General features: G+C 48.6%; 9 protein-coding genes across 9 annotated transcripts; 8 read left to right on the forward strand and 1 right to left on the reverse strand.

The window, feature by feature from the left end:
• Positions 1-3,898: 3,898 nt before the first annotated feature.
• BC939DRAFT_462008 (uncharacterized protein) lies at positions 3,899-4,217 on the forward strand (the record flags this gene model as incomplete). Its single annotated transcript, XM_051557064.1, has 1 exon — positions 3,899-4,217. The coding sequence occupies exon 1, from the start codon at positions 4,020-4,022 to the stop codon at positions 4,212-4,214; it is 195 nt and encodes a 64-aa protein (XP_051408744.1). The 5' UTR covers positions 3,899-4,019.
• A 4,859-nt stretch (positions 4,218-9,076) lies between these two features.
• BC939DRAFT_506267 (uncharacterized protein) lies at positions 9,077-12,923 on the forward strand (the record flags this gene model as incomplete). The annotated part of the gene is made up of 2 exons (XM_051560762.1): positions 9,077-11,948; positions 12,052-12,923. The coding sequence occupies 2 exons, from the start codon at positions 9,077-9,079 to the stop codon at positions 12,921-12,923; spliced, it is 3,744 nt and encodes a 1,247-aa protein (XP_051408745.1).
• Positions 12,924-13,270: 347 nt separating this feature from the next.
• BC939DRAFT_506268 (uncharacterized protein) lies at positions 13,271-13,932 on the reverse strand (the record flags this gene model as incomplete). Its single annotated transcript, XM_051560763.1, has 3 exons — positions 13,271-13,346; positions 13,479-13,722; positions 13,845-13,932. The coding sequence occupies 3 exons, from the start codon at positions 13,930-13,932 to the stop codon at positions 13,271-13,273; spliced, it is 408 nt and encodes a 135-aa protein (XP_051408746.1).
• A 221-nt stretch (positions 13,933-14,153) lies between these two features.
• BC939DRAFT_506269 (uncharacterized protein) lies at positions 14,154-15,857 on the forward strand (the record flags this gene model as incomplete). The annotated part of the gene is made up of 1 exon (XM_051560764.1): positions 14,154-15,857. One exon carries the CDS (start codon positions 14,154-14,156, stop codon positions 15,855-15,857), a length of 1,704 nt encoding a protein of 567 aa, XP_051408747.1.
• A 1,541-nt stretch (positions 15,858-17,398) lies between these two features.
• BC939DRAFT_531752 (uncharacterized protein) lies at positions 17,399-18,432 on the forward strand. Its single transcript, XM_051561634.1, has 3 exons — positions 17,399-17,674; positions 17,758-18,270; positions 18,307-18,432. Exons 1-3 carry the CDS (start codon positions 17,451-17,453, stop codon positions 18,314-18,316), a joined length of 747 nt encoding a protein of 248 aa, XP_051408748.1. The 5' UTR covers positions 17,399-17,450; the 3' UTR covers positions 18,317-18,432.
• On the forward strand, positions 18,356-19,020 carry BC939DRAFT_506271 (uncharacterized protein; the record flags this gene model as incomplete). Its single annotated transcript, XM_051560765.1, has 2 exons — positions 18,356-18,432; positions 18,516-19,020. 2 exons carry the CDS (start codon positions 18,356-18,358, stop codon positions 19,018-19,020), a joined length of 582 nt encoding a protein of 193 aa, XP_051408749.1.
• Positions 19,021-19,596: 576 nt separating this feature from the next.
• On the forward strand, positions 19,597-21,197 carry BC939DRAFT_506272 (uncharacterized protein; the record flags this gene model as incomplete). Its single annotated transcript, XM_051560766.1, has 2 exons — positions 19,597-19,829; positions 19,922-21,197. 2 exons carry the CDS (start codon positions 19,597-19,599, stop codon positions 21,195-21,197), a joined length of 1,509 nt encoding a protein of 502 aa, XP_051408750.1.
• A 1,264-nt stretch (positions 21,198-22,461) lies between these two features.
• Positions 22,462-23,749, forward strand: BC939DRAFT_462026 (uncharacterized protein). The gene has a single exon (XM_051557065.1). It carries the CDS (start codon positions 22,494-22,496, stop codon positions 23,433-23,435), a length of 942 nt encoding a protein of 313 aa, XP_051408751.1. The 5' UTR covers positions 22,462-22,493; the 3' UTR covers positions 23,436-23,749.
• A 1,939-nt stretch (positions 23,750-25,688) lies between these two features.
• On the forward strand, positions 25,689-26,905 carry BC939DRAFT_521511 (uncharacterized protein; the record flags this gene model as incomplete). Its single annotated transcript, XM_051561216.1, has 2 exons — positions 25,689-26,675; positions 26,861-26,905. The coding sequence occupies exons 1-2, from the start codon at positions 25,734-25,736 to the stop codon at positions 26,903-26,905; spliced, it is 987 nt and encodes a 328-aa protein (XP_051408752.1). The 5' UTR covers positions 25,689-25,733.
• Between the last annotated feature and the right edge of the window lie 314 nt (positions 26,906-27,219).

A 27,219-nucleotide genomic window follows, 5' to 3' on the forward strand; every position in this document is an offset into this window, starting at 1 on the left:
GTACTCTGGTTTCGTCGTTGCTACCCCTCGCTCCGAGGGTGGTGTTGCTGTCCATATTCCCTATACTGGTATCAAAGGTGATATCGGCGATGTGCCAATCCAGGACACCAGTCTCGGCTTCCCCAAATTGATGAGGCTCGACTCGGCCGGCCAGTTGAGCAATCACCACAGTGGCAGCATCTACAACATGAAGGACAACAGACCCGTTGTCTTGACCCGCTTTGGTTCGCACTCTCCCGATGCCACCATCCGCATCTATCCTGGGTATGATGAGGGGGATCTTATCGGGTTTTTGACCTCCAAGGATGGCGGCGCTGCCTTTGGCGCCACCGGCAGAATGAAGAACGTCGATAGCGCCACCGGTCAGGTGGCCTATACCCAGTACACTTGGGAAGGACTGGTCCTCCCTGCCGAGGACACGATCTTGGCCCCTATCCAACTTCCTAATCTTCCCGTTGACTCGACTTATGATGTCCTCCCTTACCGTATCGTCGTTGCCTCTCAGAAGAAGCTCACTGAGGGCAACTACCCCGACGATTTTGAGGTCTTTGACCTTGGCATAGTTAGGCTCCTTGGCGAGTCCGTCCCCATTCTCAATGGAGATGATTAAATGCAGTCTTTTTCTTCTTCCCTTACCCTCTTCTACCTTTCCCATCTTCATTGTCATTGTCACTATCATCTCAACCTCCATAACCCATCCCTGATGGCTCTTCCTTTCCCCGCTCGCGCGTACAAAAGTAACTGAACTCTTTATTTTTCTAGACCAGAAACTAGAGTAACAGCAATGTATACCAATTCATAAAACCATTGTTCAAGAGCTGCATATCTAATAACGGCCGCCAACTCTTGTTCGCTGTGATATCTGATGAGCTTTGTTAGTTTTAAAAGAAAAAAAAATGGACAGGGTAGAAAAAGACGAGTGCATCAAAAAAAAAAGAGACGGAATGGAGGACAGATGTACTCGGATAGCGCTGCTAGAACCTATTCAGGATCGGCTGAACCTCGCGATCAAGGTCCTTGCTTTGCTCGATATCCTTGGCGAGATTTAGGATCATCCGTCCACCGACCATGGCTTCCTCGTAGTTATCCTTGATCTCGACGTTGATCACATGCACCAGATTATTGTGCAACTCGCCTCGTCGAATGAGATTTGTCCGATTGTTTGTCAGGATTTCCAGCGGAAGATGGGGTTAGCCAAAAAAAAAAAAAAAAAACCACGGAGAGAAAGACTAGGCACATCAGGCAATTGAGGCGTTCACTATGTCCTATAGCAGCCATATACATCGTCATTGCACATTATGAGTACCCTCTTAGCGTTCATCCCTAAATGCGCCTCAATTGCTTCAGGACTCGCTAGCGAGAGCAAAGGCTCCTTTAGTTCCCTCTCCCCCTCCCCTATTTCGTCGTGATTTCGTTGAGGCAACGCATTCGATACATGTACAATGGTGCTCTATCACATCGCGTAAGCTGAGAGGGGCTCGACTCGTGCCTTGCTTGGACCTACAATAAAAGTGTTCTCTGTGCAATAGTATTGAGCTTTTTTTTTTTTTTTTTTTTTTGTTGCTAGATAGCAAACGCCATTTCCTTCTCGCTTTGGAAGGCTAAAGTACAATGTTTCGCCAGCTTGAAAAAAAAAAGACACTACTTGCCCAAAGGTCATGTTTTGTGATGATACTATCTGAATAGAGTTAATTGCGCGCGCCCTAGTATAACCCGTACTAAGAAACAAGGACAACATAGATTCCTGCAATTCTTTGTCAGCACATTTAAATCCAGTTCGCACTTTCTCTTGTTCCTTTCTTTTTCTAGATGTACGCCTTTTTTTTTTTTTTTTTTTTTTTTTTGGACTTCTTGTGGGTGATGGTCGAGAGGAAAAGTCAAAGAGAGCTTGCTTATTTTTTTGTGGAAGACATACTCTGATCTTGTATCAAAGTTAAGAAAAAAAAAATACAACGGTCCTGTGTACTCAAGAGTCCATTCTTCGGCCAATCATCAGTTCAACCGACAAAATGAACAGTTTTGAAGAAAAAAAGTGCGAGCGCTTGAAATAAAAAAAGTACAGCTCCTTGCGGTCAGAAGAAAGGTACAAGGGCTTTTCCTTATTTTAGTTCTCTTTATTATCTGCTTTCATAACCCCCTCCCCCTGCCCCTGTCCAGTAAGCAGGCATCTTTGTCCATCCATCACTCTACATAAATACATTTGATGCTGATGAATAATGTATTCACTGGGAAGGGCGAAAGCCCATCCGGAAGAATCCATTGGCCATTCAAAATTCGAACAAACAAATAAAAAAAAATCGAGAGCAAAAGCAGCCAACAATCTGCACTTTGTTTTTCTCAGGACGGGACCACTACAAATAGTCTAGCACAGAGTGATGTTAGTTATTGTCCGGCACGTAAAAAAAAAAAATTCTCCCCCTGCATAGACTTACTCACCCGTTCCTCTTGGTTCTTATTCACCTATTGATAGCCTAGAGGGGTGTATTTGTAGACTAACTAGGGATTTCCATTTGTTATCAGCCGCGAAGGTACAGCGATCGTAAATAATAATAAAATACCTCCTCCTACAAGAATGTATGCGACATGTACCTTGCCTGCGGGACTATAGTCCCTTCAAGACGCGTCGTGGGATGCATTATTTTCCCATGGCGGGGGGGGGGGGGGGAGGAAGTTTTTTTTTTTATAATATAAAATACAGTGCTGTACAGTAGTTCAATTAAAGTGACCTCATGTACGACCACTTGTGCTCTCCATGTCGAAAATTACAATTCCCCTTTCCGTCTTCATCCTCCTCCACCTCCACGGCGTGAGCATGCGGAAATACACATGAAGGTATTAAGCGGGGATAAATTCTCTTTACTCAATTGAATGTCAACTGAAAAGGTCGTGCGGGTTAGAAAGTAAAAAAAATAGAAAAAAAGTTCCGTAATATAAATCGATCGATAGTCATCTGTTGATTATAATTCAAAGACTGTACGCGGAGATGTGTAGAACTGAGCGCGCTCGCACGCGTTCGAGTAATCTACAGTGACTGTAGGGACAAGTCGATTGAACAGTTAAAGAGATTCGCTTATTCCCACAGATGAAAACATGCGCCGATGCTCATGAATTCTCCGCTCCTGCATCGTGCTCTTCCCATTCCCATCAACGGTCCTCTTCCTGTTCATGCTCTCCTTAGCTCCCTCGCATCCATCCCTTTCTCAGGCTCTGTCTATGTTTCTGTTCTCCTCTGTGGTATAATCACCCTTCCTATGTACAGTAAGTTGATTGCCTTGTTGGGAAAAGATACCTCTCTCTGCAGTAGGGAAAAGAAAAGGGTTCCATGGTTCTCTTCTGCCATGAGAGGAAATGGCACTAATATGAGGGAATTTTTTTTTCTCCTTGTGCAATATTGCTGTACTTTTGTGTATGCCACGCCCACACAGAGTCGATTAAAACACGGACAAGGGATACGGTTTAATAGTGGGCCACATGTTTTACGCCCAGGAAAGAGAAAGGAAAACGCGCCCATTGAATTACGCGTCGCGCATTTAGAGCCTAGCTATATACGTATGCTAAGTTTGCTGGCGACATTTGACGAAAGCAACTAAAGAAGATCGAGATGGAGATGGCTGCGGGGAATGAGGTTTTCTAAAAAAAAAAGAAAAGAAAAGGAATCGCTAGCTCCATTTCTCTACAATTCATCTCCGCCATCATGGTCATAGCTGCTCCTTCCTTGGTCTGCTTTGCTTCTCAGATTCTTAATAAAGTGAATAACCAAAGAGTGTGCTTTGCAAAGCCTAGATGTCACATAGAGTCAAGGATCCCGGATCTAAGAATATGATCGACATTTGGTCATAAAGAGACGCGTTTTCGAATAGTAAAGAAACAAGAACGAGAACTGGCCTTTTTTTTAAATTTTTTTTTTAGATACCATTTTAGTTAAGAGCCGAATTGGCCGCCAGAGTTTTTGTCTAGAAATCCTCATTGCTCATGACTTTTCCCCGATTGGTCCACATCAACCAGCTTCCGTATGCACCATGATTACGATCAGCCGTTGTTTTTGGCACTTTGCTTTTGTATCTCGTCAATACAACAGCGCGAGAGAAGAAAGGCCGGAGGAGAAAACACGAACACAAGATGAGGGGTGGGACAAACACTATCACCAAACAGTATCACCAGCGAAGCGTGGCATGAGCCAGATGGAGGGTGATGATGGTGATGATGATGAATAACAGGAAGAAAAGAGTTCAGAAACGAGGGGCACATCGTGATCGTTTGTTTGTTATTTGGATGTGTGCATCATACTTTACATAGCCGTATGTAGACTATGTAGACTACTTTCAATCCTGAAAAAATTGTCTCATACGCGGTTATGGTATAATTATTCAGCCTCCGGAAGAGTTGCCGAGATGGTCCAGGCTTTTCTTGTCATGGGAAAAGAATGGGAGAAATCCAGGTGTGTATTACTATAACGAAAATCTTGAGAGCCGCCACAGAATAACACAAGGTGGTAACAAAGACTACATTGCTCTGGATGGACTATAGAACCTTACGGATATATGATCCGGTCGACTATAGACAGGAGGGTCATTTAGGCTGATGCTTCGGTGTACATTCCTGTATCATCATCATCGAAAAACGCGCTTCCGGGCGATGTGGTGGCAATCTATTAGACGGGATAGACCGAAAGTTCATTTTCTCGGTTTAATCGTTGGCTAATTATATTGTAGTAAGCGGCACGCACCCACAGGAACCGGTGAGTTCCTACGGACTCAATCCATAGATAGTCCGCAGATGTTGCGTCTATGTCTGGGCATGAATTGACCTAAAAAAAGTGGAGAAGGAAAAGGAGAAGGCTAGGGAAAACGGAGCGAGCAGCTCTCGCGACTCTCGCTATTAAATAACGTTTGCAAGGAGAATTTTCTTTCGTTTCCAGTGACTGGGGGGATGCTCCATTTAGTCTACCTAGTATTTTCATCGGTTGAATGAATCGGTTCGTCAATTGATTCAATAGCAGTCCAAAATAGAAATGGTAATTCGCATCAATGCTAATGGACCATGCGAATATCCCAAAGAAAAATTGTCCGGCGCTGATTTCCTCTCCTGTCCTATACAGAATACGCCCGTCAACCTATGAGAGACTTTGATGTCTCCTGCTGTAACAGTAGACTACGGATGACCATCGGCTTGATGGGGAAATCGGCATTGGTGTAAAGAGACGATTGGATGTGTTGCATTCAGATGTGCCGATCAAAAAGAAATATTTGTTTGTGTTGTTTGTGTTTGTGTTGTGGGAACGCACATCTAGGGGAACGATGATGATAGGGGAAGGATCTTTGAAGCGGAGCTGAGTAAGATATGAAACGGCTTTTCTCTTAAGGGAAACAACGGCACTTCTTTCTTGTTTCCCTTGGAGGTTTAGAAAGACGGCCAAAGGTTAAAAGGACATGGCCATAGGAGAGAAATGAATGGCCCAATTTATTCCGCACCCTTTCAGGCGCCACCGCCACCATCCACAACAGACCCGAATCAGGGACAGAATATGACGGTGGTAACTAAACCTCAAGACAATGGAGGAATTTTAAATCGTTTCCATTTGCGGGTGCAATTGCATTTTCTTTTATTTTTTTCTGTTTAGCTTAAGTTGAACTGAATACAATAAAGTTCGATAAGGTCAACAATCTCAAGCGCGCTGATTGGGCGGAGGCACGCTAGACACGGAATTAGCCAATGGGAGAATTTATTCTGGCGTGAAGTTCGCATCCCCTTCTTTCACCCTCGATCACATCACAAAACAGATGTGTCTTGTTGTCTATGCTTTGGGCGCATCTCTTCTCTGCACGAAGCGATGGGAAAGCAAGTCGACACACGGGGCAGGGGTCTAGGCCAAGATAAAATTAATTTAACAGTGCACATATCCAAAGAGGACCATAAGGGGGGACGCCAATGACATAGACGCACTGTTGATCGGCAATTGCGCAAGTGGCCATGGACTAGAACTGGGCGAACTGGACAATAACCAAAGGGTGTCTGCTGTGTGCGTGTGCGAGAGTTATGAATTCTTGAGGCGAGACATTCATTTTGGCTTGGACCTACTCCCCTTCTCCTTTCCCCCTTCCCTTCCCCTTCCATGACCCCTTTGGTAGCGTTAGTCTTGTTTGCTCAGCTCATTATAGTGAGCACGATGAACATAAAAAAAGAACTGCGAGTGGTCTAGTTTAGTGGGAGCAGTCAGCTCAACTCCACGAATGCAGGAATGCAAGGGTGCATGCGAAGAAATATTCCGCTTCAGCTAAATCGTCTTCAAGGTACACGCGAAATGGACCAGACCAAACCTTTTTATCATTCTCATTCGGATCACTTATCTTCTTTCATTCTATTTTCCGGCACGAAGACTTGCGAAAATCAAGAAACTGTAATGTGGTATCGGGCTAGTTGAGTGATAGGTGGATGAGGAGGAGTGGTCTCTCGGTTACTTTGTCGGCCATATCGGAAGACTCGATTCATTTCTTTTGCAGGCTGTGTGTTTGTATGTATGCGCGGTGAGTTCATGTGTGTCCAGCCTTGGGATGTTTCTGTTCCATTTGCTGACCCCTTTTTTCGGTACACATGTCTTCTGCAGGATGCTCCTCCCATTGTTTGTTTCTCGCGAGCAAGTCGATTGTCGTTGGGCAACAATCTCGTGAACAGAGCCAGGCGGTGTCACTCGCTTTGTTTTGTTGTTTGTGGATCAACAATTTCATTTCAAAAAGACAAGGCGAGGAGTAAGAAAGGAAAGTGTCTACGGAAAATTTATTCTTGTTCTGTTTGTTGCCTTCTGGGACACCATCAACAATAAACAGCAGGCATGGGGACCCTCTAGCGATCAATGGAGATGGAGTGCCAACACTACAAATAGCCAACGGTCCCTAAACTGCATCGTGTTTCTGTTTCTTGCTCTGGTGTGAATGGACTCGGGTTGCGTGCACCTGGGTACATTGAGTGAAATGAAGGGTCGGTACTTCGTTTTGGGTATTTTGGGTTTATGGTTCCCTGCCATCCTTCACACGGTCAGTCAGTCTGGTTCCAGCATAGCTTTTCGTTGGCTGTCTTTTGAGTAGACTATTCAATCAAATCTGGTCTTAATTTGGTCCTCATCCCATGCAACTGTGGAAATGAGCTTTGGCAAAGCACAAAAGCGACAAGGAAAAAAAGTTAGGGCAAGCCAAGAGATGAGAGCGCGAGAAAGAGAGGGCAAGAGAGCCAGAAGGAAGAGAGGTAGGAAAATAAAAGTTGTTTACTGTACACGTTTTGGAATATAGTTGAGTTAATCAAAGCAATTCAGTCCTCGACTAAATTGTCCGTAGACAAACAGAAAGACGAGTACTCCATCTGAGGTAACGATGGGCAACAAACAACGATTGAATTGAAGCCAATTGAAGCGACTTGGGGTGAATTGAACTGAAGGTAAAGTAAAGAGCTCGCGGTGGCACCTGCTTGGGTTGAGTTGGCGTGGGTTGCTTGCTCGTTCTGGTAACGATGCCTAGAATTACCCCGGCTCATAAAATTCTCATCTTTGTCCTCCCCCAACCACCGTGTGTAAAGTGTATATCAGGAGGGCGGTTTTATTTCTCCGGCCTTTTTTCTCACAAGCACACCCACCCCTCCTCTCCTCTCTTTCTTTTCTTTATTCTCCTTTCGCATCACTTTCTCCTCTTCCTCATCCACTCATTCCTCCATTCCATCCATCCCTCTTCGCCCGTTTATTTTCCGAAGTACATCTCTCATCCGACTCATCCGCACACTTCGCGCCCACATCACAATTCATACTTCCACACTCACTCTCCCCCCTCCTTTTTTGCACTCACGCCTTTAATTTCTCCTACCACTCTGCTACTCCTCCTTCGTATCAATTGTATTTTCCTCCGTTCTTTGACGAACTTTGAGTAGCATCGATAAATAATTTCATCCGCACTCCTCGCACCAAACCAATTGCATTGTAAGTTAAAGGCGACATCCATACACACACTCCTTTCCCCTCATATTTATTATTATTATTATTATTATTATTATTATTATTATCTTTCGTCCCTGAGTCTGATCGAGAGAGACACGCTGCTCTGTATAAGACACATACACATCCTCACGACCCAACTGCACCTAATGCATGTATGCAATACATACACACGCATGTATCCGCGTGCCCCACTGACATGTCATGCCCGTGTCGCTCTCGGCGACCTTCACACTCTACGCCATCGTTTATTGGTGCTACGTTCCTGTCAACCCCTTTTTCTTCAGCTATTTTTGTTTGGCTATTTGACGTTCAGCAAAGAAAAAGGTGTCTCGAGGGGGTGCAGCATGCCTTCTGCAAGACCAATTGAGAGAATGGGATAGTGAGCAGCAAAGCAATACAGGCAGGTCTCTTCATTCTCACATCCAGACCGGCTAACTAAGCCATCCTCGCCTTCAGCTGCTCCCTCGAAGAGAATGAGAATCGAAAAAAGGCTGAGCGGTCCCCTTTTTCTTGATCAATTTTCCCATCGACACTCAAATAACCCCTGTTATTCCTTCGCCCTTGACCTCTACCCTTCACTCTTTTTTTTTTTTTTTTTTTCTTCCTTTCTTTCTCTCGACTCGGCTTCTTTACGTCTGCCTTTGCATCCATGCTGCCTCCTGTTCCTCCTGTAATGTGCTGCTGCTTGCCATCGTGTTTCAATCGCAACGAAGCTGTCATATATACGTATGGGTTTATGTCAATGACCATGCTTAACGCACATAATCCGCCAAGGGGTTTGGTAGACGGGTCAGCCTGCCCTCCAGGGCTGCATTATGTCAGAACAGACAAAGATGGTGTGTCTAATTGCGCCGTGTGAACTCGCGTGTGATTTCCTTTGTTGTACATCCCTCCCCCCCCTTCCCCTTCCTATGCTGACTATATCGACTATGTCAGTCCAATGACTACCGCCTATCTGGCACGCGTCTTCATTAGCTTATTACATACTCTCTTACTTTACACCTTCAGTTTCCAGATGGCGTCTTCTCCGTCATCTGCCCCAAGTTCCCATGAGCCATCAGCTAACCACATTGCCTCCCCTTTAACTAGATATTCAATATGAAGCCAGCCTTCGCATCCGCCGGCCTTGAGTCAGAGCCACAACTACCCTACGACCCATATTACAGTCATCCTTCTTCGTCCTCGCCCGCGTCCTCATCCTCGACTTCATATCCTCATCATCATCACCCTCACCCCTCACAACAGCACTCCTCTTCATACCCGCGCGAGTCCGAGTCCTCCCCACGCCAGCATCAATACCCTCCCTACTCATATCCCATGGAGCAGCACCATCGCTCTCAGCCTTCGCGCGAACATGAGCACTATCATTCCCAGCGACACCAGCAGCAGCACCAAGAATACCCTCCTCGGCCACAAAGCCCTCGGCGCCAGCCATCTAACACATCACCACACTACAATGGCTATAGCAACGGGGACAGTCGCCCCTACTACCCATACCCTGAGTCCTACCCATCCCATGCCTATCCTCAATCTCAACGATCTGTAGTAAGACACACAGAAGGCTATGAGGGCAGAGTCCGCAATAGCAATAGGGACCAGCACGACCACCTCCTCACGACCGACCATCACTCCAACTCCCATGATCAGCAGCAGCATCACGATCAGTATCGCCGAGACCCCTCCTTTGGTTTCCACAAGCACCAGCCCTCCTCGCCCTATAGTCAACACTCTGAACATCAACATCGCCGTGCTTTTGATGACGTGAACAAGTTCCATTTGCCACCGATCCTGGCACCCGAGGAGCCCTTCTATCGCAAGGATCTTCCTGGCCGTCATATGCGCTACTTCCGCAATGTGACAAGCCAAGATCGCGAGGATAGAAACGGCTATTACTCCTCAGCACGCCATGTTGCCCCAAGCAACACCACTGGCAACTTCGGTCATGGTCCTCCCATTGGCGCTGCCTTGGATCGGTTCGCTGCGAAACAGGCACAGCAGCACCAACAGCAACAGCAGCAACAACAAGAGCATCACGAGGGCCATCGTCTCCCCTCACTCTACGCTGCGTTGCCCGAGCAGCGTCCCGCCTCCTCAAGCGTCTCCCATCCCTACACCCACTCTGATTCCAGCTCAAGCGAGCGGTCAAGTCCTCCAGGTGTTTCATCCCCACTGCACCGTGGACCATACCAACAGCACTCTCCCGTGCAATCCCCAGCTGAGAAGCCCATGGTCTACAGTCGGCCGCTTGCTTACCCGCAGCCACAGTCCATCAAACACAAGGCCATCCAGCCTCGCTCGATCGCCCCTGCCCCGATCTCGTCCAACGGCCCAGCTTCTCCTGTGATGCAGCAGCCAGCGCTCTCGCCCCGCGCAGCTTCCAAGCGCACCGACCGTCAGATCTACGTTAAGATCGAGCCCAAGGATCAACCCTACTACCAGCCTGCCCCTTCGCAGTCTCAGCAGCAGCGCATCTCACCTCTTTCGATGCAGGTGAAGCGCAAGTGGGATCGTGACCACTCTCCTATCCGCCAGGGCCCTCGCGCCAATGCCAACGTCCCTGCTGTAGACCCCATGGATGAGTCCTCGCAGGAGTTGCATCTCTTGTCTCGCCGTGTCCAGTATGCGCGTCCTGCCCAGGACTCGTCGGCCAAGAAGAGCCATTCCATGACGAGAATGCAGCGCTACCAGATGACGACCATCCGCTGCTGGCATGGTGCCATTGCCCAGAAGTCCTATGGCATTGAGAAGCGATACCTCTGCCCGCCTCCGATGGTGCACGTCTCTGCCGGCGTCAATGCCAAGCAGATTCGGGCCGAGAATTCCCATGTTACCATGTCAGTCATTCACGAGAAGGTCAATGGTCCCCACGGCGAGAACTTGATGGAGCAGGATTGCGCGCTTGATGACGGCCTCAAGTGCTCGTTCCGCAACTTGCATGTCACTGGCACCGGCTCTGACAGCTCCAAGCGTTTCAAGTTAGGCCTTCAAGTATACTTGAACAAGCATACGAGCATGCCCACGGCCATTATGGACTCGAACCCGATTCCCATCATCTCCAAGCCCTCGAAGAAGACCGCCAAGGCTGGTAATGCCTCGTGCTTTATCCTGAATGGCATGAGCGTCTCGCTCCTGAACCGTATTAACGCGCAGACGGTCCGCACAAAGTACATGGCGGTCGACAACAACGCCGTCTGTGCCAAGATCGGATCCTGGTCCTCGTTTACGATCAAGATGGTCAAGCCCCCGCCATCGCCTCCTGTCAAGACCGCTCCTGCAAGTATGGGCGCTTTCAGAGCCCCCAGCCATTCGACCAAGTTTGTACCCATTCGCATGAAGGGTGAACTTTCAGGTGCTAACCCCGCCGCTCAGGGCCAGTCCGCTGGCATGGCGAGCTCGCTCTCGAACCAAGGTCGCATGGAGTCTGCATCTGGCTTGAACCAGACGGTTGGCTCGCCGTCGTTCCAGTTCCGTCACCAGCAACAGATGCAGCAGGAGCCCGTGTACGTGTTCTCAAACTCGGAGCCGGTCCTCTACGGATCGGAGATTGTACTGATCAATGACTTGACAGGCATCATGACCGACCGTTTGATCATCCGCAAGGTTGAGAACGGCAAGGTCTCGCGTTCGGGTACGGGTCCAGTGAGCCAGATGCAGAAGATTGTCCTTGAGCATCCTGATCGCGTTCACCCCGAGGATGGCCGTGCATATTACTTGAGCGCGTCCTCAATCGGAAGCCCCAAGATCGAGGGCAAGATCCCTCTGCAGGCGGCTATGGACCGTAGTCCGTTGCTTGAGTACCGCACGTCCTCGAAGAAGGCATCGATCATGGATATGACGGATGCGAACGATGAGGAGGAAGATGAGCTCAATGAGGAGGACGGAGAATTCAATGGTCAAACAAGGCGTTCGGGCCGTAACCAGGACAGTGTTGCAGTCGACGATTTTGTTTGCTGGACGATTGCCGGTATTGGTATGTATTTCAATGGCACTGTGCGCGTGTCTAGATTTTTTTTTTTTTTTGTTCTTGTTCTAGGGAACTCATTGTCATCTCTTTATTCTTGAAAATTCTACAGCCAAGTTCGATTACACATACTTTGGCCCTATTCCCGCGTCCGTCGACACGGATGTCGATCCTTCCAAGGTCCCTACGGTTCTCTCCTGCCCCCACTATAACTCTCAGACGAACACTATGACCATGCCTGTCAAGAACGTCTTTGAGAAGCTCTCTGCCGAAGAGGAGGCTCGTCTGACCAAGCAGCAGGACGACCATCACGAACGCAAGCTGACTCTTTCCGAGTACGTGTACAAGCGTTGCGAGGATGTCCGTCAGCCCATGCGCGATGAGGAGGGTCCGATCCAGCTCTGGCTCGCCCAGCATGGCCCCATCCGCATGCGTCGTCGTCAGTTGAACGAGGTCGTGTCCGAGGAGGAGGGCCAGCAGCTCACTGCAGAGCAGCAAGGGGACGACAACGAGAGCAGCAACGAAGAGAGTGATGCCGAGGGGGACGGCGATGAGCGTGATAAGGCTACCGCTAATGAGGACCGCTTGCCCAAGGTTGCGACCAAGTCGATCGCACCCAAGGACGGCACCAACGCAGCTAACAACACTGGCAGAAATGCGACGAATGTGCAGGCGAACGGACAGCCGTTGATCAATGCTGCGAACGGACGACACTACGGAGGCAGCCATCTCCCGGCGTCGATGAACTCTGCCCTGCAGAACCAGAAGAAGCGAAAGATGATCAAGCACCCGATGGGATTGGAGGCCGAGTTGCCCTATGGATGCGAGGTGCGCGCGGCGCATGATGCCCAGGGTAATGCGAAGGCGGAGTTGGATATCCTGATGGTGGAACGGGGAAGTGGAGTCGCGTACAGAACTGGTTATAAGGTCGTGTACTCGCGCGAGCGTGAGAGAGTCGATTGGGTGGTGGAAGTTGTTGGTTAAGTAGAAGGGAAAGAAAAACTTTTCAGTCGTTTTTTTGTACAGTATTGCCCTGTAATCTTCCTAAAAAAAAAAAAAAAATTGTATTTGTAGTAATCCAAAACCAAACACAAAACAGAAATGAATCAAAGAATGTTATGAACATCTAGAAGTTGTTAAAAGTTTAGTCTTGAGGCACCGTGATGTCGACGCGAGGAGTTCAAACGGCCGTGAGTCATGACCACCTTTCGCGAGAAAATATTCTTGCTATCCATACATGTCCTTTACGAGGAGATATATGATGTTTTAAACGGTTTTATTTTTATTTACGAACGCGTCAATGGCCATTCACTGTCAGTTTCTAGCTCCCCTTATGGCTCGAAAGCAGCCTGACGGAAGGGCATGATCTGGTAATGCTCCCATACTTTCTCTGTGACATACAGGTCCCTACACGTTAGCAAAAATAAAAAATAAATAAAATGCGCTCTAGTTGTGAGAAAAAAACCCCCCCTATGTCCAAAAAATACATCCAGGGCTACATTCTCTGCAGATCAATTGATGTTCGCATCCGGGTCTTACCTTTCAACAGCCTTAATAACTTCCTCCTCCGAATCCGCGTTAAAGATCATAACGGACCCGATCATCTGTCCAGACTCGGAGTGATTCGTCAGGAGCGCACCCCCGAGTTGGAGCATGCCGGATTTCTTGAGTTCCTTGGCGCCGACCAAATGCTTGGGACGGACAGTAGCCCGGCGGTTAGGAGCGTCAGGATCCTGGTAATCACGGGCGATGAGAATGAACTGCTTCTTCGCATTCATAGCGGCTGTAATTGGGGCGTTGTAGCGTTTAGAAGGATATGAGAGAAGAGGGGATTTAATTTGGACGTTTTTGCAATGAGGGGAGAGAGATCTGCTTTGTAGACGAAGAGCGAGGGAGTAGACGTACTGGCTGCAGAGAAGGTGCGCTGGCAGACGCGGGTCGCAGAATTGCGTGCGATGATCCTGGTGGATGAGGCGATCGAGTTGAGAAGCATGTCCGTTAGTGATGAAGCTGTGGAATGAGCAGGAATGTGGAGGGTGGGAAATGAGCTCTATGCCCTTGAAGTATAAGCGGTTCGTGACAGAGATGCTTGGGGGGTAGGGCTCACTAAAGGTCGTGGAGAGACTCACGAAAGAAGAGCACGCGAAGGGAGAGCTGCGGCACCATGGTGATCTACATCTCATTCCTTCACCTCCGCCAATCTCCACGGACACCATGACCGCGACCTCCTTGCAGGGATCAGACGTCCCAGCGCCCAAGTCTCTGCCTCGTCTGCCTGCCGAACTTCTGTCTTCCATTTTCCGGCACCTTGAGCCATATACTCTGAAGCGCTTCCTCACGGTCTCTCGTGCATGGTATACCGAAATCATTCCAGTCCTCTATAGCCGCCTAGTCTTCAGCAAGTACAATCACGAGTCTCTCTTCTCTGGATTCAAGACGCACAGGCGACATATCCGCGCCGTAGAATGGACAGAAGATTTTTATGAAGGGATGTCTTTCGAGGACGCCCAAGATATCCTGCTGGACATCCCAACAACGGCGTCTACGGATGGATTGGAGAAAAGGACGCCACTCACACCAAGACCCAATCAGCCGACTCTTCAGTCGCTTCGTCTTTTCAGCAATTCAGATAATATGATGTTCCAGGACGAGTTCATCTACCACTTCATTAGCCTGACAGACTTGAGCCTCACCTTCGAAGGAGAATCAACGATCTATATTGCTCTGGACCGACTCTTTGAGGGTATGCCCCACTTGAGATATTTGTCGTTGGAAGGCGTCGAATATGGACCCTTGGATCCTGAGAGCAGGTCTTTGGATAGGAATGCGCCTCCGTACAGACTGGAGACGTTTTCGTTCAACGTATGGCTACTCTATGGGCAGAGCCAGGGTATCAACGTGCTCCGACGACTCCAGAACCTTTCGTCAATTCGCATCATCGACAATACTTTCCTCAACTTGCGAAAAAATCAACCTCTCGCTCTGGCTCAGAGCTTACATGCATCCTGCCCTAAGCTCAAAATGATCGAGACAGAAGGAAAGGTGCCTTTTTACTTCTACCTCTTGCCTCCGTCCGCAGAATCTTCTCCCATGAACAGTCATGGACGGACCTACGAAGCCCAGCAGCATCTGGAAGAGCAGCAACGACAACAATGTGAGGACTCACTCGAGCTCTTTCCTAAGCTAACTACCCTCATCTCCAGGAAGAACTGTGCCCTCTCAGCCGAAGATCTGCGCTGTTTGGGAGCACGCGCACAGTTTCTGACCCACGTGGAACTGGGGGACTGGAACATCGATCTAGATAACCCAATTGGATACGTCGCAGATTCCCGCGGCGATAGCCATGGTCAACGGGACCCAAGGGCGCAGTGGAGACATCTGCTCACCAGTCTGGACCTGCAGATCTTTTTGGAGACATGCCAACATCTGAGGCATTTCGTCGCGAGGCGAACTATTCAACTGAGTGATATGACTCCACCGAATAGGACCCTGTCCGCGATCTATTACATGCCCAATCGTAACGGCCGGACGGTTCGAGCGGCGAAACCCTGGGCGTGCGAGCGAACGTTGGAGACCCTGGAGATTGGGTTCAGGATGGCATCGACGGTACCGTCGGATCATCGAATTGTATTCGAGCAACTTGGACGATGTAGGCGACTCAAATCTTTGGGGTTAACGCGGTCGAATTTGATCCCAACGTTGAGGCATGGGATGGATCTTTTGGAGGATTTGGCCGAGACGTTGGAGGAGGTGATTTCGTGGTCATCAAACTGGGTGTGCGACGATAAGGAGACGGTGTTGTGGTTGATGGAGAGGTTCAAGAAACTGAAGAAAATGGGGGTAAACTGTAAGGGTGGTTCAACGCTTGCGGATCGGGTGCTGGAGTGGACACCGCGTTCGGTAGCAAAGTTTCTGTAGCGATCGTGGCCTTTCGGCGTGCGTTGTTGTCTAATAAAGTTGAAAGGCGCAATGTGTAAAAGGAGTGGCGGCAGTGCTGTCCGGGAGTTGGAAGTATCGACATGGCCTCATGGTCTTCATCTTGTCCCTAAAAGCGGAGGTTTTCATATCGAGTACTGTTTCTTCTCGTATTGGTCTGCTCTTTCTCCCACTAATTTCGCACTCCCATTCCTGTAGCTTTCACTCGTCTCTAGTCATTGCCTTTTCTCTCGCGTATCACGACGAACCTTGAGACGATTTGCCTACTCGAAGACTTTCAAATCTCAGGGTCATTGAAATATCGGGCGATGGACCTTTTGGAGAGAAAGGATCACGTCTCTCAGACTCAGACTCGCAAAGACTCCGTCAAATGGATGCGGTCTAACAAGATATGGCGTGGATGGTCAGTACCGGTAGTCTGGAGAACAGCCAAGATATCCGGCTCACACTAAAAAACCCATCCATTTAGTGCTATAGTCATCTTATTGAAGTCACAGAAAAGAACCTCTACTCCCTAAACCCTGTGGGTGCTCCGCTGCACCTACGATTTCATTTACCGACACGAATACTTGACACATCTGCGACTCAGGCATGTGGATGAAATCCCCAGGACATGAGGATTGGTATGAGAGTCGTGAGCTGTGAGGGGCGATTATCAATATTGATTTTCCGTTCGCGGATACCAAAGCTCGAGCCTACTAGCGCTGCCATGCGCCAGCAGATGCAATTCCTTTCACAGTTCCCATTCTTGAGAATCCTAGGATGGGCTCCACATTATCTTCCTTGGATGCTGCAGCAAAGGACCTTGTGCAGATATTCGAGGCCAACGCTAGAAGACTCAATCCTGGGATGCATCCATCGTGGGAGCCGCGCTACGAGTAACCACCCTTTTTACGCTTTGGTCCTATCTCAATAAACAAATTCAGCCTTGAAACTTGTAAGCAATTGACAAAAGTCATACTGTCGGGGATTGCCTATCATGACTGCAGCTACAAAAGACCTACAGAGAATTACTAAAGGCACTGCCGATCCGCGGTGCCAATGATCATAAGCTAAAAGGCCGGGCGTACATCCTATGTCTGTGAGCAGCTTTCTGAAACGCGTAGTATGGTGACACCGGCAAGTCGTTGCTACGAACTAAACACATTTTGGTATCCGTTCCATGATGCTTAAATGATAACTGACTCCCTCCATGAGCTGGGTCTTGTTCGAAATAGAGCATGCAGTGTTAGTTCTCTACAAGGGGGTTCTCCAGGGGACGAAGACAGGCAGAGTAGGAAACCAGCATACATCGCGCGACAGGCGTCTACGGACGCAATGGTACTTTTTACACAATGCCTTCCTTCCTCTGAGGCCGCAACATCCGGGCAATGCTTATTTGTTATGTTTCGAAACCGATGCATTGCGATCCACAATGGCGTAACCCCCGCTCGAAAGGAGTTTGGTTGAAAACGGTGTTTATCGTTGCAGATGCCTTCACCTTCCAGGCTGAAATATCATTGATGTATCGCCCTCTTTTTCCTCCTTCCTTCTTCCCTTTCCGTTCTTTCACACTTTCTCGCTTTTCCCCACACGATGGCAAATCCTACGTTCGCAGCAAACCCCGAAGCGACTAGGCCTTCACAGGCCTTTCGAGTTCCACCGTCTTCCTCTACCCTCAGCATCGACGCCCACCTGGACTACAGGACAGGTCAATATGTCATTCTCTGGCTAGATGTCCAACGGATTTTTGAGGATGTGCATTATGTCAAGCAGGGCAGTTCCGTTGTTTCCCTCATGAGCGACCAAAACTTTCGAGAGTAAGAGTTTTTCTTTTGAATGCTGGAGGGATATGCACCGGAAACAGTGGGTTTACAAGTTATCGCTCTGGCTCATCTGATAGGTTACAGCCACCTAGAATCCCTTATCGGCCTGGAGTTGTCTTTGACGTTGTGCTCCGAGATCCGGTCCACGAGTCTCTCCCTGAAAAGCAGATTGATCCAAGCTTTGTTGATACCAAAGTCTTGCAAGGTCTCGAGACCGGGAACGATACCAGCGCTGATCGCGTCTTGAATGATCTACAATCGACCCTTCGACATCTTCCTGAATGCCTAACTTCCATCCGGGACCTTTTACAAGTCCTTGCCGAGGACATGCACGCTCTGAGTGATCAATTTTGCGACACAACCGCGGCCAAGCCAAGAGTCGAGCCAATGGACTTTCCGGAGATCAGGGACCTCGTCTTCCAGAATTTAGATCGCAAGGATTTTGTAACGTGCGCGCGACTCAACAAGGCATGGCGCAGTTGGACGGCATCCATGATCTGGGAGTCGGTCGACATATGTGGCACTCGACGATTAAACCCGTCCGTCTCAGCCCTTCAGCACAATGGCCATCTAGTCAAAAGCTTCGAGATTGCTGACCACTATAATGGCAGGATCGACCACACCCAGTACACCTAGTACACCGCATTGGATTTTTTAAACCTCCAAAGGCTCACTATGGAATTTTCTGATGGCCGCGAGAAATCATTGGGTGATATGATCTATCGACATAGGTATTTGACGCAGCTGGTTTTGTATGTCACCAAGGGGCAATACACTTCCTATATACGGGATTTGTGGGGGCGATCGCCAGTTTACCCAACCTGAGCACTCTTAGCCTAACGAACTTGGAGACCCCCAGCTCTACCATAACACTCCCAACATTACGAACACTATCTCTAGTGTGCTCCCAATATGGCGGCGTGAACCGGCAGCTGGAATTCGTGTCTGGATGCCCAGCCTTGGAGTACCTGACTTGGGGTCTGTGCTCTAAAGTTCGTTTTATTGCTAAGGACTTTGTGCGGTTGGTCGAAGCCAGCACCTGGCCTAAGTTGGAGGGATTGAACTTGAGTGAGGTCGGCTATGGTTTTTCGGACGCAGACATTGCATCCATCTTGGAGGTCATGCCACGAGTGGTGTGTTTCAACATGTCCAGTTCAACATTCGGTTCATTGTCCTTCCAGCGTCTCCGGCCTTACTTTTCAACCCTCAAGAAAGTCAATTTAGATGGGTGTGAACAAGTGACAAAAGCAATGCTGTTGGAGATCCTCTCATTCTGCCCACAACTATCCCAGAAATGTCGCACACGCCTTGCCAGGATGACCAACGATGGCCGCCAATAATCATATGTACCGCACCACTCAACAACAGGATGCTGTAAAACTCTGTGCCTGTAGCAACGCTTAACATAGCGACACTGGCGAGCCATTGCGACGAAATAAACATGCTTATACTATGAAAAGGGATTCTACCAAGGCTTTGGGTCTTGTTCAAATAGTCTATGCTATGCTTGCCATCTCAAAAATCAGGACACACTGCGCATTCAGATACTTCAATGGGCGCAGTCATGCCCTTACCGCACCATACTCCCTTCTCTGCCTATTTTTTTTCCTCTTGCCATGTCAGGACACATGAGGCTCGAGTAACTGCTTAATTGTTCTATTGTTTTATCGTGCTGGGGTTTTTATGACAAAGTATGGTGACGCACTCATCCCTGCATTGGGTCCACCCCCAAAAACTTCAGTTTGACAAAGTGTCCCGTTGTCCTGCTTTGATACCCTCGCCTTTTTTCTTAAAAAAAAATAACATGAGGAAGACGCCGCATGTTTGTGGTGGGTTAATGCCTTCGCCTTTGTGGCACAAATTTCATGCACCCTTCTTTCTTCTTTCCTTCCATTCCCTCGCATTTTTCCCACAGGATGACAACCTCGATTCCTGTAACGAATCCTGAAGTGACCTGTCCTTCACAGTCCTTTCGCATCTCCAACACATCAAGAACTTGTTCTGTCATCAAAATCGATGCCCGATTGGATCATACGATTGGACAATACGTTGTCCTCTGGCGAGACATCCAACGGGTTTTCGAGAATGCACAATATGCCAAGCAAGGTGATTCTGTGGTCTCCTTCATGAGTGACGACGCCTTTGAAGAGTAAAGGCATTTTTTCTTCTATTGAGCATCGGAAGGATAGGTGCAAAAAGCGGATGGACTCACAATTGCTTTCGCTCTGTTTCATTTGGTAGATTGTCACCACCCAGGATCCTCTGTCGCCCTGGTATTGTTCTCGACATTGTGCTCAAGGACACTATCGACGAGCCTCTCTCCAGACAACAAACTGAGCCCACCCCCCTGATCTCACAGCAACTCACTGAAGCTGATAGCGATAACAACTCCCGATCCGACTCAGACGACAAGACCGGTCTACAAACGACCCTTCGATATCTCCCTGAATCCCTGGCCTCAATCCGGGATCTTTTGCAAACCCTTGTCGATCGAACACATGAGCAGGGGAAAGACCTATTCCACGACAAAATTGAGATCAAGCCAAGGGTCGATCCAATGGACCTTCCGGAGGTCAGGAACCTCGTCTTCCAGTATTTAGATCGCAAGGATTTTGTAAAATGCGTGCGACTCAACAAGGCATGGCACAGTTGGACGGCATCCATGATCTGGGAGTCAACCGACATATGTGGCACTCGACGATTAAACCCGTCCGTCTCAGCCCTTCAACACAATGGCCATCTAGTCAAAAGCTTTGAGATCGTTGTCCGGAATACTAATACTGGGGACCACTCCACTGTGTACGCCGAGTACACCGAGTTGGATTTTTTAAACCTCCAAAGGCTCACTATGGATTTCTTCGATGCCTACGGGAAATTATTGGGTGACATGATCTACCGACACACGTATTTGACGCAGCTGGCTTTGCGTTCCTTCGAGACGTACCGCTCTAAGGACTATATGTGGCATTTGTGGGACGCGATCGCCAGTTTACCCTACCTGAGCACGCTTAAGCTAGCGAACTTTAAGACCTTCAACCCTACCATAACACTCCCAAGATTACGAACACTGTCTCTAATGTATTTCCAATATGCCGGCATGGATGAGCTGCTGGGATTCATATCTGGATGCCCAGCCTTGGAGTACCTGACTTGGGGTCTGCACTCTAACTTTCGTTATATTGCTAAGAACTTTGTGCGGTTGGTCGAAGCCAACACCTGGCCTAAGTTGGAGGGATTGAACTTGAGTGAGGTCGGCTATGGTTTTTCGGACGCAGACATTGCATCCATCTTGGAGGTCATGCCGCAAGTGGTGTGCTTCAGCACGTCCAATTCAACATTCGGTTCATTGTCCTTCCAGCGTCTCCGGCCTTACTTTTCAACCCTCAAGGAAGTCAATTTAGATGGGTGTGAACAAGTGACAAAAGCAAAGCTGTTGGAGATCCTCTCATCCTGCCCACAACTATCCCAGAAATGTCGTACACGCCTCACCGAGATGACCAACGATGGCCGCCAATAATCATATGTACCACACCGCTCGACAACAAGATCCCGTAAAGCCCTGTGCCTGCGGCAACGCTTAACATAGCTACGATGGCGAGCCATTGCGATGAAATAAACGTGCTTATACTATGAAAAGGGATTCCCACCAGGTTTTGGATCTTGTTTAACTATGCCATGTTTGCTGTCTCAAAAATCAGGACACACTGCGCATTCAAATGCGTCAAATGGCGCGACCATGCCCTTACCGCACCATCCTCCTTCTCTGCCTATTTTTTTTTTCCTCTTGTCATGCCAGGACACATAAAGCTTGAGTAACTGCTTAATTGTTTTATTGTTCTGGGAGTTTTTGACAAAGTATGGTGATGTGTTCACCCCTGCATTGCGTCCACCCCAAAAGCCTTAGTTGGACAAAGTGTAGCCGCATGTTTATGGTGGGCCAATGCCTTCGCCTTTCTGGCACAAATTCACAAATTTCATGCAAACATTAGCACCCTTCTTTTTTTTATTGACGCCCGATCCTCCGGGCATGCAGGCATGCCAAAGGTTGCATTGGTTAGCATCCTTCTTTCTTCTCTCCTTCCATTTCCTCGCATTCTTCCCACATGATGACAGCCTCGGTTCCTGGAACGGGCCCTGAAGTGACCTGTCCTTCACAGTCCTTTCGCATCTCCAACACATCAAGAACTTGTTCTGTCATCAAAATCGATGCCCGATTGGATCATACGATTGGACAATACGTTGTCCTCTGGCGAGACATCCAACGGGTTTTCGAGAATGCACAATATGCCAAGCAAGGTGATTCTGTGGTCTCCTTCATGAGTGACGACGCCTTTGAAGAGTAAAGGCATTTTTTCTTCTATTGAGCATCGGAAGGATAGGTGCAAAAAGCGGATGGACTCACAATTGCTTTCGCTCTGTTTCATTTGGTAGATTGTCACCACCCAGGATCCTCTGTCGCCCTGGTATTGTTCTCGACATTGTGCTCAAGGACACTATCGACGAGCCTCTCTCCAGACAACAAACTGAGCCCACCCCCCTGATCTCACAGCAACTCACTGAAGCTGATAGCGATAACAACTCCCGATCCGACTCAGACGACAAGACCGGTCTACAAACGACCCTTCGATATCTCCCTGAATCCCTGGCCTCAATCCGGGATCTTTTGCAAACCCTTGTCGATCGAACACATGAGCAGGGGAAAGACCTATTCCACGACAAAATTGAGATCAAGCCAAGGGTCGATCCAATGGACCTTCCGGAGGTCAGGAACCTCGTCTTCCAGTATCTGGACCGCAAGGATTTCGTCAAATGCATGTTATTCAACAAAGCATGGCATGAATGGTCAGCACCGATGGTCTGGGGAACACTCATGCCAGGCGGCGACCCTCATAGGAACCCACCCACCAAGGCCTTTGCACGCTACAGCCATCTGACCAGAGTCTTAATACTGCAGCCTGCCATCCCTGACTTGAGCGACTATTCTACACTCTATTTCCTAAACCTTCAAAGACTGACCTTAACCCTTTCAGCCGAAAGCGTCAAGTCCATGTGCACCCTGATCTATCGGCATACGTATTTAAAGGAACTAGACCTGACCCTCCCCTATACAGGACTTGGCCGTCTACCCCTCGATCCTTCGCCTCTGTGGAAAGCGATCTGCAGTCTACCAAACCTAGAGACCCTTCATCTCCACAATATCGAGGTTCGCTGCTTTAGTTTCGAATTGCTCGAACTACGGAGGTTACGCCACCTGACTCTCCACTACTGGAATTCGGACACGATTGGGGAGCAGATACTTTTCTTGTCTCGGTGTCCTTCCTTGGAGGTCCTGGATTGGTACCCAACTCAAGTCTATGGTGAATTCCGCCACTATGAAGAGCGCGAACGCCTCAATGCTACCGACGCCGAAAACTTTGTCTGGATGGTAGAACGCAGGACTTGGCCAAAGTTAGAGGGTTTGATCATCCGTGGGTACAGTTTAAATCTCTCGGATGAACATATTGCTCGTATCTTGGTTGCCCTGCCACGAGTGACGAATTTCGGCATGCGCAACTCTGCGTTCGGTGAATTGTCTTTTCAGAGACTTCGGGCTCACTTCCTCACCCTGAAGGAGCTTGATCTCTATAATTGCCTGAAGGCAACAGAGGAAATGCTGCTGGAGATCGTGTCGTCGTGCTCTCGACTGTCCCGCATATGTCAAACAGACCTTTTCGATATTATTAGCCAATATGGTAGCCAAAATGACAGCTGGTAGTTGCGAGGGGGATTGAAGAGCGAATGGTTAATGTAATGACTAAAGAAGTTATGCGCAGGACCAGAGGCGGATTTAAAGAATAGTGATGGAATACCTATGCTTACCATGGCTGTGGGAATGTCTTTTGCAATTGCCCTTGTCTGAGTTTGCGTAGGAAGGTCTCCACTGTGATTGTGGTTCTGATAGCCTGGTGCTGATTCCGGCTGCTCATGATTATACACAAAGACATCCATCGGATGTTAGAAACGATTAAGATCGCAGCTCACGAATGCACTATATGCTAGCACGAGTTCCTCCGCTATCAATGATGTTCAGGGTCTTGTAATTTGCAGCATTATTTCTTTCCACGTGGAAGGCGTAGTCATTCTCCAATAAGTCGACAAACGCGCGAGGAGTTGTTGCTCCGCGCACCTACAGATCGCCAGAACAATCGCAGACAGTTTTGTTCAGAGTCGGCATGATGATACTGGGCACGCTCCTGCGCGGCAAAGAGCAGAATTTGTAGCTATGACATAGGCTTCAGAAGACGCGCCGTTTCTGCAATGGTGATTACCAGGTCAGATGAGCTCGCTGGACTGTCGCTCTTGTAGGGAAATTTACAGACGTCCCAGCCATGGCTCTTAAAGTATGCAATAACGCCACCCGTCGACTCGACAGAAATCCCAATGCTGTTTGGGTGTCATTGTAGGTAGAGCGGGGTCTCCCCGGGCTGGGTAACAGCTCCAATTGACGTAGACATGGCTGATCTCTTTCTGTCCTCAAGTTGTAAAGTAAGTCCACATTAGCATAGCTCCGTCCTTGCGCGACTCTTGATACGGATTTCAGTCGCATGGAGGATTCCATGCTCTTTGATGGACTGTGGGAAATTGACTATCTTTATTCTTGCAGTGTCAAAGATGAGTGAAGCGGACTGGGGCTACGTAAAGGCTCGATCTCAGACGGAAGATTATCGGTTATAAAGGCATTCTGGCTTTCATGCTGTAGCATCGAGCACATGTGGTCATACATCAAAGTCCAGTTGTAGCACCCTACTCCTTCACGAAGCTGCCAGGAGATATGGAGGCGAGTATCACTTGAATGGTACATGCTCCCAGGTAAATATTGCTGTGCACCCATCAAGACCATACCAAAGAGACTCAGAGCGATCCGCAGAGCGAAGGACAGGCATACAAAATATTAATCTGGCTCATAAATCTCTGGAGACGCACAGCAAATTCATCTGAAAAGGCGCCTCCAATGATATTTCTACAAACAAAATTGGTTGCATTACAGTGATGAGAACTATGAACACGGGAACCGGTGAGGCAAGTTGCGCAGGACTGTAATTCGACTCTTAGTGCTTTTGAGGCGAGGTCAGAGAGACGGTAGCATGGGCCAGAGTGCGTGAAGACTGTGTGTCTGAATTCCACCATGTAGATACTTTATTTGTTGTGTTTCTCGAGAGGCGACAGCCTGTGTTAACTTCAGGCTTTCTCTATTATTCTGACAGTTGCGAGTGCAGTGCTATATTTGTTGTCAGCGTACCACAAAATGGACCTTGAAAGGCTGGTTCTACAGTCTTCATGTTCACCTTGTGCTACAGGCGCTCGCTCATGGAAGCCATTGCCGGAGCAGAGAGTGTGGAGGTCGTTGTGTATGCGGACTGCTTCGAACTTAACCTCTCTATTTTGATAGTGGTTTTGTTCATCACTGCACTTATGTTCCACTTCGTACCACCTGGGGTAACATCACGAATGCACCTGAGAACTGGTTTTTGAAAAAAAGCTGTGCTTGGCCCTGTACCCTCAAAGCTTCAAGCCAAACGAAATAAAAATGCACCCCTTCAACTCAGACGCGCATTGGAGTCTTCGTGATCCATTTCTGTGGTCTCTTGTGGTGGTCGCACAACACGGCATCATGAAAGGTCTTTGTTCTGCTTGAGGACCACACCCGGGACCGCTCTGGAAGGTCTTTAAAACAAGCGACACCTACGTCTTTTGTCGACTGCAGATTGTGCCCGTTGGCCTTCACATCACAGTCAAAGAGGTGGCGCCGTTTCTGGCGAGGATAAAGTCGTTTCTGGCGAAGGTTAAGGCGTTTCTGGCGAGGGTAAAGCCTTTGTGGAGACATATCCACACCATTGACCACTGATAGAGGCGCTTATAAAGTCATTGGACTTCGATTCCATTTATTCTCTCTCCCTTTCTCTTTCCCTCCCTCTCTCTTTCCCTCCCTTCTTCCCTCTCTCTCTCTGTCAGCACTCCGTTGGCATCTCTTTTTTTCCACAAGCAGAATCACTGCACCCTCTCGCGCACAACAATGGCAATCCCGATACTAGCGGCAAACACAAGCACATCTCTCAACACCGATACACCAAAGCCGCCGAAATTCAGTGCGATGGACCTACCGGAAATAAGGGACATCGTATTTCAGTACCTGGGTCGCAGGGATCTCGCGAGGTGTACGCGGATTAGCAAGTCATGGCACGGACCGGCGATGGCGATGATTTGGAAATCTGTTGAGCTGAGCGGCGCGCATCGGAGGAACCCACCCTTCGAGATCCTTCAGCGCCATTGCAATCTAGTCAAGGCTTTTAGGATATCTCTCCGTTTTATTGGCTGGACAGGTACCGAGTACTCCACGCTGAATTTCCCCAAGCTCGAGAAAATCACCATGACTCTTTCGAATGCCAGCTCAGCGGATATGTTGGATCTAATCCGTCGACACACGTGCCTGATGCACCTGGCTCTGACATATCAATGCACGCATCGAACATCGTTCCTCAATGCCCCTCAGCTGTGGGAGGCAATCGCAAGTTTGCCAAACCTGAGCACTCTCCATATCTGCGACGTTGAGGTCCTCAATGCTACCGTCTCACTACCAAGACTACGAGAGCTACGCCTGCTGTACTCCGGAGGCACTCTCGATATCGCAAGCCAGCAACTGCAATTCATAAATCGATGCCCAGCCTTGGAGATCCTGGAATGGCATCCAAACTGCACAGTCCGCTGGCTCGGTGACCCTGCCACTAAGAACTTTGTGAAGCTGGCTAATGCCGGAGCCTGGCCCAATCTGGAGTCGTTGATCTTGGGTCGGGACAGTTTGGATCTTTCAGACAGCAACATCGCGTCCATCTTGGCAGCCATACCACGAGCAACCATCCTTGGTCTGTCCGATTCCAAATTTGGTCCACTGTCCTTCGAGTCTCTCCGGGCACACTTTCCGATCCTCAAGGAGCTCGATCTTGATGATTGCCTGAAAGTATCAAAAGCGATGCTGCTGGAGATCCTGGCCTCCTGTCCCCGGCTGTCCCGGACATGTCGAGCACACCTCACCGAAATGACTAACGACCATCATTAGCGACCATATACATCGCAGCGCCCACCCCACCCAGCGAGATATTTAGAAGAAAAAAAAAAGGCAATTCATACTGTGTTGGCAAATAGCATTGTATAGCGGTAACAGAAGATCCTTATCAGACAGCCAGATGAAATAAACACATTTAAGTGCTATGCAATACCAATAGACCCCTGCCGAACAATCATACCTTGCTCCAAAAAAATAGAATAAAAAAAAATGCTGTGCTGACCCTCAGAATTTCAGGACGCATCACGCAGTTCAGACTCGTCTATGAGTGCGACGGTAGCTTTGTGATCCCCTTCTGTGGTCCTTTCGCGGTTTGTCGCGCAGAATAGCAATGAAAAAAAACCCCCAACCTTAAGGCTTATTACCAAGTCTTTGCTTAACTTGGTCGCCATAGCCTGGTTCACATGGAAAAAGCTTCGAACAAGCGGCACCTATATCT

The sequence above is a fragment of the Gamsiella multidivaricata genome, assembly GCF_025024155.1.
Source record: "Gamsiella multidivaricata strain RSA 2152 chromosome Unknown BC939scaffold_69, whole genome shotgun sequence".
Classification (NCBI taxonomy): Eukaryota; Fungi; Mortierellomycota; class Mortierellomycetes; order Mortierellales; family Mortierellaceae; genus Gamsiella; species Gamsiella multidivaricata.

Excerpts from the sequence above, each read along its gene's own strand:
- BC939DRAFT_531752 (XM_051561634.1), top strand. The coding sequence starts at position 17,451 with ATGGCAAATCCTACGTTCGCAGCAAACCCCGAAGCGACTAGGCCTTCA. Across the intron at positions 17,675-17,757 it reads AGCGACCAAAACTTTCGAGA|GTTACAGCCACCTAGAATCC; the intron begins GTAAGAGTTTTT and ends CTCATCTGATAG.
- BC939DRAFT_462026 (XM_051557065.1), top strand. The coding sequence starts at position 22,494 with ATGTTATTCAACAAAGCATGGCATGAATGGTCAGCACCGATGGTCTGG.